Source organism: Thermobia domestica, chromosome 18 (genome assembly GCF_964235325.1).
Source record: "Thermobia domestica chromosome 18, izTheDome1.hap1.1, whole genome shotgun sequence".
Taxonomy (NCBI): Eukaryota; Metazoa; Arthropoda; class Insecta; order Zygentoma; family Lepismatidae; genus Thermobia; species Thermobia domestica.
In genome coordinates this window covers 63,942,670-63,961,849 of record NC_137471.1, presented here as the reverse complement: position 1 = coordinate 63,961,849, position 19,180 = coordinate 63,942,670, and the positions used below count along the sequence as shown (strand labels likewise).

The window sequence follows — 19,180 nt, the reverse complement described above, 5'->3', positions numbered from 1 at the left end:
ACGTGTTGATTGTTGTCAGGAACTGTTGAACCTCATGAACAGTGACCCTAACTTTGAAGATGACGTCATAACAGGTGACGAGTCGTGGGTGTTCCAGTACGACCCTGAAACGAAACGTCAAAGCGCGGAGTGGCACACTCCTGCGTCCCCGCGCCCCAAGAAGGCCAGAATGTCGAAGTCAAAGGTGAAAACAATGTTGATTGTTTTTTTTGACAATGTGGGGGTGGTCCACAAGGAGTTTGTACCCCAAGGACAAGCCGTCAACGCCGCCTTCTACAAACAAGTCCTTGAGAGACTGCACAGGAGCGTCAAGCGGAAAAGACCGGCGATCGCTAGTCGGTGGAAGTTGCATCACGACAATGCCCCTGCCCACACCGCCTTCTTAGTGACCTCCTTTTTGACCCGGATTGGGGTGGAAGTCCTTCCACAACCACCCTACAGCCCAGATGTGAGCCCGGCCGACTTCTTCCTCTTCCCGAAGCTGAAGCCACGCTTGAAAGGAACCCGTTTTGCAGACGTCACAGCCATCCAAGCAGCCGTGACCACATTTCTAAAGGACATGCCGGCTGCTGACTTCCAGGGGGCGTTTGCAGCGTGGAAACATCGATTGCAGAAGTGCATCGACGCAAGAGGAGAGTACTTCGAAAGCTTTTAAGTCCCTGTACAGATCAGATCAATAAAACAATGTTTCCAGACCTGGTCTCATTACTTATCATACAAACCCTGTAGTAATGAATAATGATGCTTGTTTTGCAAAAGTTATATTGAAACTGAGGATTAATGAAAAACTTAATATTTAATTCCAAACATGATATTAAATGTAAGTTATTACTCTTAGAAAATGAAAGACAGTAAATACTACAAGCATATGCTACGACATTTAAAGAAATATTTGCTTTTGCAACTTCTTGAAATATGTTCGTTGCCATTAGGTGCAGATTTCACTTTCTTGGAACACATCAAAACACAACAATACTTACAATCCACACTTCAGTTATACAAAATAAACTTAAAACCTAGAATTATGTTCAATTTACTAAATTTGATTGTATATACACTCGTACATCCTTAAACACAACACTTCACTCGTATATTACACTACAAAACAATGGAAAAGGTAGAAGTTGTTTCTTATCACGCTCTTTTTAATCGATATTCCTTACTTTAGAAAGAAGAAAAGACATTTTAGGAACTGTCAATTTTTGTGCAATTAAAGAATAACTTGTGAAATAGGCCCTACTTTTTTGCATAATGTTCTTTCGATTAGCTTCAAAGCGGCTCACTAACATATCGAGCCCTTGTAAGAAGAAATGAAAGTATGCTGAAATTGTGCTCCAATAGGTTATTTTTTGGGGTTATTTTCTGTGGCGATTAAAACGCAATTACTGTAGCTTTCTTTACTCCACGGGAAGACAACCAATACGTATTCACGCAACAGCAAATATTATATGGCAGCATTTTTCCTATTAATCAGTAACACATACAAAATCGTTATATTTCCAAATGAAACTATATACATTAATTGGTTACTTAAAAAAAGTGCGGGGGCAACTGCCCCCCTTTGCCCCCCCTAATCGCCGCCCATGCATAGAACGAATCCCTGGATCCTTTGTTATATATCCCGCAGACCCACTACTTGCATAACACACAACAAATTCAATCTCTTCCTCGGTAACAGGCGAAAAAATCGCACTTACAAATTGAACAGAGATTGCCGTCTATTTTCCTTTCCTTGGCCACATTGGAACACGCTGGCTCATCTAGTGGGAAGTAATCACTTTGCACTTCAAGTTCTGGAAGTTCTTCAGATTCGAGTTGATTGTTGTTCTTGTTGCTTTTCAAGGTAACTGGTGCTCCAGGTGCTACGTTCACTTTCTTTCCTCTTCTGTGGCGGATTCTCTCTTGGTTGAAACCTCGTCCTTCCTTCAGAAATTCCAAAAGGCTTTCATCCAAGATCCTTTAAGATGTACCACTGTCACTGCCAGGAAGATTCTTGAGCACAGCCTGCTTATCGAAGAGATAAAGTCCAGTTGTTCTAAAAGCACTTTGGAGATTGCTTGGAACTTCAGCAGCCAAAGCATGCATGAGTCTTTTCAATAAATCTAGAACTTTCTCCTTAGGTATGATTCCCTTCCGACACGATTCCTTCCTTCATTTTTCCAAGATCTGTCTCCAGTGTTTTTTGAGGGGGGCAAATACTCCGACATCTAAATGTTGCAGAAGATGCGTTGAGTTAGGCGGCAGACAAGTGAAATAGATTCCTTCTTTCACTGCAGCTCTTACAACATTTGGGGAGAAATGAAATCCCAAGTTGTCTCTTATTAAAACAACCTTTTCTTTTCCATCTCGGTATGCTTGAATGTGAGGTAACAATATCTTGAAGAACCATTTTTCAAAAAGATTCATGTCGAACCACCCGGCCTCGCTGTTATCATAAACCAGTACGTCCTCCACTCGTCCAGTTCTCATACAAATGTTTAGATTTGTAAACAATCATTGGCGGTAATAAAGATACATCTGCTGCTCCACAAAACATGACACTAATCGCTGTTTTCGAATGCTCTTGAATTCTTTCAACTCTTCTACGTCCTCGTGGCATTAAAACCCGTTTAGAACCTGGGTCATCAGTTACATTTGTTTAATCATAATTGAAGATGAGGGTAGGTTTTGTCCCTTGCAATGAGCCTTGAATATTTTCGAAAAACTGGTTGATTTCTTCTGGGCCAACTGATGCACACTGACTCTTTATGTTAGTGGCAAACCTGGTAGAGAGACCATTTCTAGAAGCACATACTTCTACGAAGTCACAATCTGGAATATTGTCTTTCCACTGGGGTACAATCCGGCCTTGTTTGTTCAAAAACTTGCTCACAACATTTCGGATATCAGTTTCTGTCAAAGGAAAACCCCAATCCGCAACAAGTCCCATAGTATTTGCAATCAGCTTTTCTTCTTTCGTGGTTAAAACTGTTGGATGTCCTGGCGTTCCTGAATGATCACCACGTAACTTATACAATAGAGTGGTTCTTTTTATTTTAAACATTTCTGCAACTTTCTTCACTGATAAATTGTCAACTTTTATTGCCTTTAGAGCTTTTTTTTTTTTTTTTAAGATTTTCGGACTCATGTTTTGTATGGACGATTTCCAGGCTTTCTTTCATACGTTCTAACCATTGTGGCTTATACTACAATTTCACTGTACGTGTTACTGATGTGGAAACATTTGCAACTGCTGAGAATAAAACTATTTCAAAAAGTGAAGAATTAATTTAATACCGGTATTGGTACGGTAATGTTTGCGACAACACTGTAACTCAGCTGATGCGGTGTTATTATTCTAACAATAATACAGGAGAAGGAGGTAATTGTTTAGATGCCGACAAAAGAAATCTGATGTTGTCACTTTTAATTTTTCTTCCGCTATTTTATTCTTTAATATTTTAACAAGTTATGAACAAATGGAGAAAAATATTGTTGAAGTTTTATATATTTCCTTCTATTTTTAATATTATCTGCTTTAACAAGCGAAATTGGATTCCTGCCAATTATAATGCAATGGCCAAAATAGAAGCATATTGAGTGCTAAGGCATTTTAAGGTGTAATGAAATCATATTAAACAATCTAAGAGCATGGTGTCAAAGTATCCCCGAAAATGCCAAAGTTTCCTCCAAAGTTTAAGTAGCAACCCTCTACGGTATCTGAAGAAACTTTATTATCTTTTCTGCTTTTGGGAGGAATAAAAACGTTATTTCAACATGTATAGTACTGAGTTTTGTAGAGAAAATCTTTCTTACTACGCATATAAATTACAATTATTACACATAAATATTGATAACAATTTAAAACCTATTTTGGTCAAAGACAGTCTTATTCTCGGGAGTGCGATATGTCGAAGAAATTTGGTACAAAAAATACCAGAATTTGGCGGCATGATTTTCCTCCCTACTTGGTATTGCAAAGCGATTCAAGTTCTGGCCTAGCCTCTGCGAAACTACAGTGATGTATTTAAAAGTGAGTTAATACATAAAATGTTACCGTATCTAAGTAGCAGCAAATTTGATGGCTTATGGTCAACATGTATGGGAATTGCCAAAATAATGTTGACCGACGACGACCCAATGTAATTTAAGAGTATGTTGGCCAACTAGCAATTTGACATCATTTATCTAACAGTTTTGATGCGTATTCCCGATTTTAATTTTATCTTTTATAGGGTTTACGTTGGCAATATGGTTGGTTAGCAAATAGTCGGCAAACCGGAATTACAATGTAGGACCAATGTTGGATGTTGACTTGCCCACCGTTTTAGACTGTCTGTGATGCTAAGAGTATCTCCTCTGCATGACAAAATCAAGAAAATAGGATGCTTTACCTCCAGATCGTTCGCAGACTACAGTCGTCATTCTTTAGCGGTTTTCGTCAACGTTACGCAAACATTTATGTTTTAATTTGCGTAATTCGGCACGGCAGTTGCATAATGTGCGTTTCGTTGTGCTTCGCGAACTTCAAGAAGGATATTACGGAGTGAGACTCCACATCACCCTATTTCAAATGGATCACTATTTCACCTTCCTTTAAGAAAAATGAAATCTGTAAGTTTTACATCCCATGGTTATGAAGGTTAGGCTAAAGGAGAACCTTCTTTTAAGAATTAGCTTACATATTACAAATATGTAAGACATCTTTCATTTTTGTTCTCAAGTTATTTGATTTTTTAAAAGCTGAATCTGGATTTCAAATATAAAAGAGACTTCATTTTAATATCTTTTTTTTTTTTTGTGTGTGTGTGTGTGTGTGTGTGTACGTACGAGACATGAAAGTGTCCAATAGATTTGCAAATGGATGTTATTTATCTTTATACAATGATATTAGACGTGCTTATCTTAATACTTACAGTTAGACAATTAAACAGAGAGTCCTTAGGGTTTTTATCTGCCATGAAACGTTCCAAATTCTCAAAGACCGCTCTTTCTACTGAAACTTCATTCACGTACTCGATTGAGTCTTTCCCCAAAAAATCAAATGCTACCACGTAATGATCGCCTGAAAAAGAATGTAAAATGTTTACATGTTGTATGCTAGTAAAAATAATGGCTAGAAAATATACCTCCAAGTTTCCCTATTGTGGAAAAAATTCGTTCGCTGAATTTACCAAATGTTTATTATGAGTACACATTGTCTATACAAAATTGCTAATCAACCATCTCACCATTAACTTTCTTATGACTCGATACAGGATGTGATTATAAGTGATTTATCAGACTTTAATGTAAATAATCGAAAACTATTAATACAATACGCTTGTGCTAATAATAATAATAATAATAATAATAATAATAATAATAATAATAATAATAATAATAATAATAATAATAATAATAATAAACATTTGGAAGTTTAATTTATCCTATTTATAATATTGATTCGCGACGAGAGATGGCAGCACGAGCCTTGTTTCCAAAATGGCGTCTATACAGCAGGAAAAACTTTGTGTGTTGGAATACGAGAAGTATTCTTTCCATTGCTACCGTATAGTATGCATTTCGTAGGCAGTTTGCAACTGCACTGCCAGATCACCAAAGTATAGACTACTGAGGTTATATCGAGAGTTAAAGGACAGTGGCTATCGGTGTAAAGATAAAAGCTCAAGACGTTGGATCAAATGACGTCCTAAACAGACTTAGCACTTTTTCCGTGGTCTTCCATGTTTTGCGATCTGCCAGTCTGTCATCTTTTCTACCTTTTGGGAGCATGTGAAAGACATAGTGTATGTGCCCTCACTACCAACAATTTTGAATGACTTCCAGGATTTCATTACAGTTGCATTTACGACTATTAGTAGCGATATGCTACAGCACGTATGGGATGAACTAGCCTACCGTATAGATATGTGTCGTGTGATGAAAGGAAACCACATCTAATATTTGTAACAGAATGTCTGAAACTTGTTCAGTTTCTGTATATTTTCACATGTGTTATACAATTTTTAATACAGCTCTTTCAGATCCAATGAATCATTTATAATCACCATGTATTGACATTGGACAAACTTGTTCTATGTAGTTTTGTTCTAAATAGCAATTAATGATTTCGTTTTGTGCGAAAATTTGAGTGAGTCCAAACGTCAACTTTGATGGCCACTAAGAAGCTCAAAGTCTATATCTATGCCAAGCTTGATTACAATTAGATGTGTTTTGTAGTTCGAGGATGCATGAGTATGTATTATCCTTGTGATTTTTTTAAAAATTAGGACAAAAATATAAGATATTCAAATTGTTACTTGTTGATTATTTGGTTAGATTTAGTTATCTTTATAAGTACTATACATCGCTCGGTCCAGTGGAACTGTATTAAGCAACAGTTTAAGAAAAAAACGGTGTTGAATTCGGTGACCAATGGGAGTACTCGGCACTGAATTGCATTATGATGAGAATTATGGTGAGCGGTGTATGGTAGTCAATAATACAGAAACAATTGAAGTGTGTCATAATACAAAGGATTGAAGATGGAAGATGAACATGCCTTCTAGTCAGTGACACTAGCCATCTCATCAGAATGTACAATGGTCCAACTCATAGCTGTTGTGACTTTGTATAATTTTCACTGTGCAGATGGAGAATGTGGTGGCACAATGATAATAGCAATAAAGATAATTTTCCCTCTTTTGTTTTTCTAAGTCTCCTAAATGCCTTAAAACTCATATTTTATATACATACAAGCAAGTTTTCATATCTGGTACGAAAGGATAGTAACCTATTGCCGAGTGTGGGAACCGGAATTAGCGGAGGCAGGTTACAAGCACCAGGCTACAAATGCTCGTAGCATACTTATTCGAATTATTATCAGTTCAAGTGCCGGTCAGTAGTGTGCAGTGGATTAAGGTTAGTGTAAAGGGACAAGTTTTGCCGATAGATGTCACTACAGTCTTCGTATCTCTCACATGTATTTCTTACCTTTCACGAAAATTTATAATTTCTTTTACAAATTTCAACGTAGAGACTTCAAATTTTTAGAGAATTAATTTCATAACCTATTAAAGGGAACAATCCGTGCCGATTTTTATTTAGAATTTTCTTCATTGTTGAAACAATTCCATTGTTAAAGGTTTGGTTATCGTTGCAAAGCGAAACCAGTACCAAAACCAGAACACCCGGAGCTAACAGTTCCCCTAAAAACGACCGACACGACAACTCAACTCAACCAATCCATCTTACCACCGTTAACAGTCGAAGATCTTCTCCGGTACATTAGTTTGGTGCTCCAAAATATATTTCCCTTTCAGAGAGCCAATATCCTTCACCACATTATCTCAGCCGCAAAATCAATTTTTCACATCAATCTACATGCAACATATTCTAACAATTACGTTCATTTTCACATTGGATCTCTGGAAACTGCTGTTTAATATAATCTGCATAATATTATTCATCATGGGTATTACTTTCTTATTTGTTAACATACGGTCCTTTTCGCAGCATAAACTATTATTAGAAACACTGTTATTGGAGGAACGTATCAATGTCTTTGCACTTAACGAAACCGCTTTAAAACCGAACGTGCCAGCCCGCATTCCCGGCTATCAACTACAACGTCATGACTATCATGATCACGTGGCTCGTGCGCAGGGAGGAGTTGCAATAGGCTTTTCTCCAAAATATCCAGTTAGGTCATATAATCCGCCAGCTTTTAATACTTTCCCGGAATATCTCCTTTACTCCATATACTTTCCTTCTATAATCATCAATTTTAGTACGATTTATATTAGACCACGTCAACCTATCCCGCTAGAATATTTCCAATACATCGCCCATAACTATCGAAATATCATCATCATGGCAGACATTAATATACATAGTCGCAGTGATCGTGAAAAAACAGACTTTCAACAGTATTTAACTAATAATCTCCATCTTCATCTTCATGTCCTTCCTTCGCACACTAGACCGATCAGTCAGACCACGCCTGACGTTGTCATTACTTCTCTGAATCTTCTTTCAGACTGTCAACTAGAAGTTTTGGACTCGATTGGGAGCGATCACCATCCAGTAAAACTCACACTAACTCGAGGACAACGTCCACGCCAAGAAATCGCCCCTCGTCATGTTCCGAGATATGATAAGGCTAACTGGTCTCTTTTCCGGCAGGATCTTGAACGCATTCTTCATTGTGAAACGCCTCCAACTAATGAAACTGAGTTGCTTTCATGTGTTTCTACTATCACTAAAGCTATACAAATTAGTTCTCAGGATCATATTCCGACAGAACAAGTGCATCCACACAGGCCGAAATTACCGCCAACCTACATTCCACTTATACAGCAAGCTCGAAAACATCTTCGAGAATATTATAGAACCGGTAATGATGCATATTTACGCCTACATCATCAATGGCAAAGAGCGGTTCGTAACTATCTTGTTGCTTATAAACGTAGAAACTGGATAAGAACTTGTAACAACCTATCCGAGGAAGCTCATCCTTCTCGCTATTGGAAGCGGTTTCATCAGCTTGTTGGCAAAAGCACTACAATAACCTATCCTCTCATAGCTGACGGTACTCCTCTCTATTCTGACGCAGAAAAAGCAAATGCATTTGCTGCTCAGTTACAGGACGTTTTTACACCATCAGCTGCTTCCAAACGTTGTGAACGGACAGATATATCTTGTCTTCCTGCCTTACAACCTTCCACGGAGCATGTCATTGACCCAAATCATCCTCTTACTTCACCCATCACAGTCAATGAACTCCATACGGCACTAGCACGGAAAAGAAATACAGCACCTGGGATCGATTCGATATCTTACAGACATATCAAAGAAGCTCCGTCATCACTCCTGCTACTCCTAGTAACAATATACAATTTCATCCTTAAATCTGGTTTCTACCCTTCAGATTGGAAAGTCTCCAAAGTTTGCATGTTTCACAAACCTAATAAACCTATAAACTCAGTAACGTCTTACAGACCCATTCAGCTCACCTCAGTATTCAGTAAGTTACTGGAAAAAATTCTCGTTTGCCGACTCCATAAGTACCTTGACACAACTTGTCTGTTACCTATCCATCAGGCGGGCTTTCGTCCTGGATTTTCCATAAATGACCAGCTACTTCGTCTCTGCACAATAATTACTAACCAATATAACAAAGCTTTACCATCATGTCTTATTCTCATGGACCTAGAGAAGGCGTTCGATAAGGTTTGGCATTATGGCCTCATTAAAAAACTGCAGTCGTTCAAACTTCCCGTGTGCTATCTCAGGTTAATATATTCTTTCATTTCAAATCGTATAGCTTATGTTACAGTTGGTACAGCACTCTCCTGGCCGATTTTTCCTCTAACTGGTGTACCACAAGGATCAGCTCTCAGTCCTTTATTATATATCCTTTATGCGTCCGATATTCCTTCTGTACCCCGCAACGTCTTTATTTTTCAATATGCTGATGACACAGCTTTTCTTGCACTCGGCAAAACTGTACATCAGCTTAACATTGCTTTACAAGCAACACTCGATAATTTCGTCAAGTGGTGTAAGAAATGGCACTTAATGATAAACTCCGAGAAAACACAAGCTCTAGTATTTCTACCTCCTAAATGTCGTTCCAAAGTCCATAGAAACCCAACTCTCTTACGCATAACTGTTGATGGTTACCCTGTACGCCCTTCCGCCACTGCTACCTATCTAGGCGTGGTTTTCGATACAAAGCTCAGCTGGAATGCTCACTTGAAAAAACTAACGGACAAGGCCAATCTTAGATTAAATCTTTTGCGGCGCCTCACAGGAACAACTTGGGGACTTAAAGCCGATATTTTGCTTCACACTTACAAAGCATTCCTCCGTCCGATCCTTACTTTTGGGCATACCGCTTGGTGCAATGCTTCTGTTTCCTTTTATGAAAAGCTCAGCATACTGGAACGACATGCTATTCGACTGGCGTATAGAATTAAACTTCCATATCCGACGTGGCTCACGTATGAATATATAGACTTTCCTAAGATCACCGAGCATCTCGCACAACTTCGCCTTAGGTACGTAACCTCTCGCATCCAAACAGGCCATCCGCTATTCTTGGATATACTTCACACCGACTCACTTACCGACGCAGCATATCGATACAAACACTCGCCTTTAAATATCTTCATATCTATGTATGTGAAACACGAACATCTTCCTGCGGCTGAAAGGGAAATATATGAAGTATATGTCATTGATCATCATCTTCCTCATCTCTTTCCATCTTAGCACAGAGATCCTCATCACTAACAAGGGCTTCCCAATGTGTTCATTAGTCCCGAGCCGCCCCGGGACAGAAGATTTAACCCTGCATCTGTCTTGCTAATATAAATCTTTTTGTGACGTGTAAGCACCTCACCTCATTTTTCATAATCATTATTCTTTATTCTATTATATTTATTATGTATTGTGATTTCTATTCGAATCCTAGCACCTCAATAATATATCTGCACTTTTCTGTTATATATTATTTCAGAAACAATTTATGAATTTATTATGCATTTAATAATATTTGTGTTTATGATTACTGCACTTTGCCCATATATAATAACCTTGAACTCAATAGTGATACTCTAAACTCCATGCCAAAGAGAGGGCGTAACCCTCTAATGGCTGGGAGTGGGAACTTATTTTCTACATGATGAAACTTAATTGATGAATAAAGATTTCACTATGTTACCCTATTCCCGTACCCTTAAAAAAAAATAAATAAATAAAATTCAACGTAGAGACTTCAAATTTTTAGAGAATTAATTTCATAACCTATTAAAGGGAACAATCCGTGCCGATTTTTATTTAGAATTTTCTTCATTGTTGAAACAATTCCATTGTTAAAGGTTTGGATATCCATTTTAACAATCAAACCATTTCAACAATGAAGAATATTCTAAATTAAAAAATCGGCACGGATTATTGCCTTCGATAGATTATGAAGTTACTTATTCAAGAATGTATTGCCAGTCACTGATTCAGTAGTCTGTTCCTGTATACTTTGATGCAGCCGTGTTTATATAGGGTGTTAATGAACTATACCGACAAACTGTAAGAGGTGATTCCTCACATCAAAATAAGCTAAAAAGTTCATATGGACCTATGGCAAAAAAGTGCATAGTTTCAGAGCTAGGGCTGTCCAAAATCGCGAAAAAGTCGAATTTCAAGAGGTCCTATTTCGAATTCCAGAAACTGTGGATGTTGGTCCTTAGCAACGTAAACGAAGCCACGCATACACAATCCAAAAGTCCATATTTCGTCAATTTTCAATAAGTGTACAGGGCATTCCTTACAGGGTGTAATTCTCACATATACTCTGAATGGAGTTTCCAGATATACCCTCATTTCAAGGAAGGCCCAAAGTAGGCAGGAGGTAAGCCTTCACAACTATGGACATCCAATGCTTCGGAGGGAAGGCGGAAGTGTTAGGAATCGGCAGCTTCATGTCTTTTTGTGTTCTGAATAACGTGTGATGCGATGTATTTTGAGACGGTATATTTTAGATTTTTTTCACTTATAAGCGTGAAAGAAAACATTGCAAAATGCGCTCTCCTGAATACGAGAAACCATGCTGCTGACGATCCTTAACATTTCCGACATCGTGCCAAACGATTCCATGTTCACTTCTATCAAGGCTTATCGCTAGCCTACTTCGGACCAATCATACTGTCAGAGCATAGGGTGAGTTCGCCAATAGTCGACCATTTTTGCTTACTATTGTGTATATAAAATATATCTAATGGTCTTTTGGAGCGGAAAGTGATTCACGATAAAGCTTGCATCATATACCACCAATGACAATCATTGTTTCCCTCTCCCTTGGCCAGGTGGCCGTTTTTCACCGATAAATTTCGACGTATCTGTAGAATTACGACTCAGGTGCACAGTTTACGACAGCGCGTAATGGGAATTTTGTGCACCTGTTGTTTTTCGTTTTTCTGAGGATATAGATAATACATGAGGTACGAAATATTTAATTAAGTTATTCTAGAAGCTGTACAGTATAATTTGTCAATAACTGGAAAGTATTAAGTGAAAAAAAAACATGTTAAAATGTGGTCGGATTTCGGCATTTTTTCTTTCCCATACAAACCAATTTTCGACCAAGGGTGGTCGATTATTGGATTATTTCAGAGTGCGACAAATTGCTTCAAATTATTTCCTGTTTGGTATTAAGGCCTGTTTTCCAACATGCATGTATAAAATTTTTTATTTCGTGACATATTCTAAAAATCGACCGCCTGTTTCTCGTGTTGGTCGACTATTGGAATATTTCTTGCCACCTGTCGACCGCACTGTTTCATACTATGTTTCGCGTTTTGCTGACTGGAATTTGTTCAGTAACTTAGTTGAAAGTTTCTTTTTATGACGATCTACTATTTCAATGTGAAACCAAGTTTTTTTACACGAGAACAAGAAGCCCTCCTCGCTGGTCTAATGGGTAGCACCCGTGCCTTTGGTACAATGTGTTCCGGGTTCAGTTCGAAGCGGGGGAGCATAGAACGAATTAAAGCGGATCGAATATTACTATAAACTGTAGGTCCACGTCTTTACATACTCTCGATGGTAAGAAGGGACATTAAACCATAATAAACAAAGAAACAAGCAAACAAACGAGAACAAGAAGGGTTTCCTGTACGTCTACCACGTCCCCCTGAATGAGAGAAATAATAATAATTTCTTGGAGACATGTACCAGACACGTTGTCCAGTGCCTAGCCTGCTGTATTACGAATTGGGAATGGAGAGATGTGCGGGTTGAAACCCCAATACCGATCCTTCTGACAGGTTTCTTAGGGGTTTTGTCAGTTATACCAGGCGCATGTCATGATGTTACCTACATAATAGACTCTGGCCGACACCGTTCCTCATTCTTCTCCCTCTCCTATCCCGTCCTGTGCCACAAATGCTTAAAGAACATAAATAAATTCAACAAAATTCAGGTAAGTGTTAACATATGCTGCGTTGTAATAAAGTCCTGAGTTCAATTTTCCATGGGAATACAATTGATTCGGAGCTTACGTTAAACTCTAGGTCTCACGTCCTTGGGACGTCATCATCATCCGATTAATGGCAATAAAAAATATCAATTCACTCGGCTCAGGTTTTTCTCAGGTCATAATCTGCTTTCGGGAAGAACACTGAAATGTTAATATTATCAATATATAAAAACAACTTTTGTTAATATATTCTTGATTACTTCTGCTTTATAATATAGCAATGCATTTTGTTGTTAGAAATATGGCGAAGCATTTTAAATTTAGTATATTTTTGACATAGCATGGCTCCGGGATATAAAAGAATTTTTTTCCGCTATTCGGAATTTGATATGCAGTGCGCCTTAGAAGCTGTAAGAACAAAACAACTTTCAGTTCGTGAAGCCTGTAAAAGGTTTGATGTGCCAAAGACAACAGTTTTGGACAAATTACATGGACGGGTACCAGAAACAACTGAGAAGATGGGACGCTGTACTTATCTCAGTGAAACAGAAGAAGAAGCCCTTGCAAACTGGCTTATTGAACTTTCTCAACGTGGTTTCCCCAGAAAGAAGCATGACCTCTTGAATTCAGTACAAAAAATAGTTGTAGACGACAAACGCAAAACACCATTTAAACACAACAGACCTGGGCAGAAATGGTATGCATCTTTCTTAAAGAGACATCCAAATATTGCAGTGAGGACAGCTGATCCTATAAATGTCTGCCGAAGTTTCGTAAAAGAAGAATATATACGTTCGTGGTTTCATGATCTTAAGACTTACCTCACCAGTACGAACAATCTTTCCATTCTAGAAGATCCACGTAGAATTTTTAACGCGGATGAATCTTCTTTTCAGTTGTGCCCATCATCTGGAAAAATTTTGGGACCGAAAGGCTGGAAGAATATTTATGAGGTTCAAGATAAGGAAAAGGAAACCCTTACTTTTCTAGGAACATTTAGTACTTCGGGAGAAACCGTTGCTCCAATGATCGTTTATTCATACAAGTCGCGAGTACCCAGAGATATTGTGTCCAATATTCCATCTTTGATTGTGATAGCACGATCCGAATTTGGCTGGATGATTAGTGAGACATTCTTTGAGTGGGTCGCCAATGGTTTCAATAAATTGCTAATAGATCACGGTGTACCTAAGCCTGTAATACTTTTCATCGATGGTCACAGAACTCACTTAAATTATGAAGTAAGCAAATTTTGTGACAACAACGAGATCATATTGTATGTCCAGTACCCTCATGCAACACACATCTTGCAACCATGCGATGTATGCGTCTTTAAGTCGTTAAAAACAAATGCGAAATTCGTTGTTCGCAGCTATCTAACGGAACATAATTTATCTTCTATTACAAAAGTTCAGTTTGCACCACTTATTGCAGAGGCCCTAGCAACAGCAGCAACACCGTCAACAATAAAGAATGGATTTCGCAAATATGAACTGTATCCTTTCAATCCGGACGCTGTTGACTACACAAAATACATCAAGAGTGTATGCAAAAACATTGAGAGTACTTCCACTCAGCCAAATGTTAGTGAAGAAGATCTTCGTATTGCAAGAAAAGTTATTACTGTGTACAAGGATGAACTTCAAAAGGCTGCGGTTGACTTCAACGCAGTTCTTGAAGTTTTGAAACTTCCAACAGAAAAGCCGATGGACGAAGCACTACAAACTGATGATAAAAGTGCCAACTTACCATTAGATGACGAAGTTGTAGTTGGTGAAATCCCTGTAGTTGATGACAACAATGAACACTTGTCTCAAGCTACTCTCACTGTTGGAAAGGATTTACTAAATGATCTTCTCCAGTCATTGGCTGTAGAAGCCAATCCAAGTGCGACAGCTGAAAACAGAGTGAATATAACATCTATTCTACCAACGAAACCTGAGGAATTCGACGCCATTGCAGCACAAGAGAAAGAGGAAATCAGTATTGTGCCAAACAAAGAATCAGTTATGTCTGCTCCAAAAACAGAATCGGAGAGGTCTTTAATTATTCTGAGAAAGGAAGCGTCTATTCCAGAATTTGTGCCATCAAATGAGAAGAAAGGAAACACATCAACTACACGGAATGAAACTGAACCTATGAAGGATATTCAGCAAGATACTTATTCTCTCAAAGAACCTCCAACTGAAGCTCTGGTTTCTATACCAGAAGCACAGCAAGAAACAAGGGACGTTGAAAGCGATGCTGTTGCTGGACCAAGTGAATCAAGTCAGAAAAATATCGCAACAACCCCTAAAACTATCAGACCAATATATATATATATAACGTCAACTTTTAAAAAGCATCTGTTCTGGCCTAAGAATCCAGTCAAAAAGCCTAAGAAGAAGGTAGAGAAGATACCGTTTGCAAATAGCTCAGAAGAATATCGCCGCACACTGACTGCAAAACAAGAAGAACAGAAGAAACTAGACGAGGACAAGAAACGCAAAAGGGATGAAGGAACAGCAAAAAAGAGCAACAAACTGGAAAATCCAAAGAAACGATTGAAGAAAACCACTGCTGTTGTAGAAGAACATCACAATGAAGAAGATGTAATTAATTACGGGGATGGAGCCATATGCGCAGGATGTGGAATGATAATAAACGATTTTGCTTTGGAAAGTGAGGAAAAACCAGTGGGTTGCGATCAATGTGATAAATGGTTCCATCTTCGGTGTAACGATTTATCTGGGTATGCATGGGAAGAACTTGCAGATAAACTGTGCCTGTGCGCAGATTGTACCATATAAATGATTTGAATAAACAATCAGGAACTTACTGTTATTACATGAAAAGATAACACAATGTGCTCAAGTAACTCAAAAGAGAAACCTAACATGGGAGAGAAACCTTATTATATATGAGAAGATAACTGGAAGTGCTCAAATAACAGAGGAGAAAAACCTTATCATATATGAGAAGATAACTCGATGTGTTCAAGTGACACAGGAGAGAAACCTAACACCGGAGAGAAACATATTTCACATAGGAGAAAAGTGAACACTTAGGATTTTCTAAATTATTAGAGACTCGTACTTTGTTTAGGATTTGTAAAACCGTAATATAAGTGATAAGATAACGTGTGCATATAACGCAGGAGAGAAGTCTTGTTTCACGTGGAAGATCTATTTAATATTCAAATCCATTATTCCAAATAAAATAGCTATGTATCAAATCTTAATAGCGTGATTCTTTCATTGATAATCACTAAGGAGAAAACCTTAATGAAAATTAAATAAAATCTATATAATCGTTTTGTCAAGTTCAAATCTCGCGAATAATATAATTTCGAAATATCACCTAAGGCAATCAATTACTTCTACGTGATAGAAACGATAGAAATTGCGCGTGGTCAACTAATAGCATGAGTGCGGTCGACTACTGAGCGATGATGGTCGACAAGTGGGAATTTTGATGAGTTTTCGTAAAATGTATTTTTATATCATTGCAAAATTTTAAAAGTGAGCAGTTAACACAGGGTATGGTACAAAAGAACCCAAATAAAGGAAATAACTCACTTTTGTCAAATACTATGAAATCATCACGCTTTATAAGTGCTTAGAGTAAGATTTTTTTTTTCAGCGGTCGACTATTGGCGAACTCACCCTATCTCAAAATTCGGTTGATGGCATGTTTGGGAATTTCACCCTGTATGGAATACACTCATTGAACATTAATGAAATATACATATTTGGACTGTTTGTGCGTGACTTTCTTTACGCTGATAAATACCACCATCCACAGTTTCTAGAATTCGAAATAGGATCTCTTGAAATTTGACTTTTTCGCGATTTTGGAGAGCCCTAGCTCTGAAACTATGCACTTTTCGCCATATGAACTTTATCTCTTATTTTGATGTAAGGAATCACCTCTTACAGTTTGTCGGTATAGTTCATTAACACCCTGTATATATTCACCGTAATATTTACCTAACGTAGCGAAAGGCCTACTAGTGAGTATTACTCTGTATGGGGTTCGAATTGAACATTATACTGCGAAATACGTGAAAAATTTTTAAATTCTAATTTATTTATTCGTATAAGATTAAAACAAAATTTACCATTCTTTTCTCTATGTAATGTGATATGTTCAACGCGCAATGAACAACACCCAACAGTATCAGCTTCCTCATCATCGTCTTTTTCATTACCAGCTCTCAACGCAAGCTGAAAATAAATAAATAAATGAAAAATTACTATGGAGTGGGGGAAAATGAATCTTTGGCTAAACTTAGTATTCAGATAGTTTTATTTAATAAAGAAACCTTTTTCCGTTCATATTTCTTTTCCATAAAAATAACATTTATATCCTACGGTTCCTATTGTTTCTTTACAAAGAGTGAGTGTGTCCCTGTTTAGAGAAATCAAATTACAATTCATAAAATCTGCTATTGAAGGGTTCGTATGTTTCTTCTACACTGTACATAAATTAATAATAATAATAATAGAAACTATTCCATCAGAATAAAAGCTATCAACTATATCAAATTGGTAACGAATGGCATACATTTTAAAGCCATAAAAATTCGTTTCTCACGATATTCTCGAGAACTACGCATTATAATTGACCTTCAAGCTGTCATTTTGTTCATCTCACTGTGATCTATATATATCTTATCTTTGAACTATGTCATAGTTAAACAAATGTTAAAGTTTAAGGGTAGATAATAATCTTCGGCTATATATCATTAACAATACCGTATACTGGACTATATCTCATTAACCCTGCCGTATACTGAATTACATCTCATTAACCAAACTATATATTAGATCCCTGGCTTTCATACCCAATACTTGCCAATTTTATCAGTCAAGAAGTCGAGCCGCGGTCAGTTATTCAGTCTGTTACTATGAGGTAGTGTATATCCTTATTGTGTCGTTTCGAAAATTTCCGTGGAAACGGAGGTTAGTACTATTGTAACGAGTTTGTTATAAATTCGTACTTTCTGAATTTACAGCACCAGTAAATGAAAAATTATTAAATTATTTGTACGTATGTGGGGGCAGTCGGTTAAAAAATGTAAGAAGCTTTTTCAGGCCATCCGTCTTGAATGAGGTTTCCTCATTCACACCAGGCAAATGCCGGGGTGGTACCTCACTTATAGGTCCCAGGCCGCTTCATTCTTTCCCCAAGCCTTTTTTTCTTCCCTTTCCTCGGATAGTGTGCTCGTCGAGGGACGTCATCCCTCAAACGTGATGGGCTAAATGGCCATAGATGCCGAAAGCCCAGAAATCTAAATCCTGAATCCTAAATCTTTGTACGTATGTGTTTCTTTTAAATAAAACTGTGGCTGTTGTTGAATCTGGTTTCACGGTTGTCGTTGCGTATTCACACACTACAATTGCTATTACAGTAAGAACTGGATATACACATAAATTTGGAATAAAGTTATGTAGATCGAAATGAAAATTCATTACACCAATTTCTGGTATCAATATCAAGATTTCCTATTGATAATTTCTTTTCTGATCTTTTATCACGTCGCAACGATATAGGTAATTCCATTACGACCATCCTGTAGACCTATATATGCACACGATTTGCATAAATACACACAATCTGGGTACTTGACATAGTTCGTCAACCACAAGCACTTACTGATATTAATGTCCTTATGTCGTTCTTCTTGCTTCGGAAGGTGTATCCCGCACCGGAAAAATATTTCGGGCTACGTGCAGTTGCCATTCCTTTGCAGCTTATCGTATTCTTTGTTCACGAATGCTGAAACCGCCAGTGCTAACTTTACACTAATTTGTCCGTAGTTCTTTATTAACAAATTAAAAAAAAAAAAAGCAGCCATTCCAAGGCGAGATGGGAAAAAAATGCTAATGATTACTGTCTGTGTTTTTCTCATAAATATTGTTAAATAACATAGGTCTATACTAGTGGTGGGCACAAAAACCGGTTTTTCACCGAAACCGGTTATCGGTTTTTCAGCTGATCCGGTTTCGGTTTTCTTCAAAACCGATTCCGTTTTTTTTTTTTAAATTTGTTCTATTTCTGACCAGAATGGTGTTTCGTTGTTCTCCGGAAACCGAATCCATTTCCACAGAAATAGTTTTATGTGTTTTCGAAAAGTTTTCACCGAAACCAGTTTCGGTGAAAACCGAACCGGTTTTGGAGAAAATCGGAACCAGTTTCGGTGAAAACAGAACTGGTTTTGGAGAAACCCGGAACCGGTTTCGGTGAAAAACCGAATCGGTT

General features: G+C 37.7%; 1 protein-coding gene across 2 annotated transcripts in view; it reads right to left on the bottom strand.

The window, feature by feature from the left end:
• LOC145675508 (DNA topoisomerase 1-like) overlaps nt 1–19,180 on the bottom strand; it is a 103,410-nt gene that overhangs the window by 35,732 nt on the left and 48,498 nt on the right. For both annotated transcript variants that reach the window (XM_081745961.1, XM_081745960.1), the window contains exons 7-8: nt 17,037–17,142; nt 4,896–5,044 (exon numbers count right to left, since the gene is read on the bottom strand). In XM_081745961.1, coding sequence (XP_081602087.1) covers nt 4,896–5,044; nt 17,037–17,142 — 255 coding nt within the window. The remainder of the gene's footprint in view (nt 1–4,895; nt 5,045–17,036; nt 17,143–19,180) is intronic.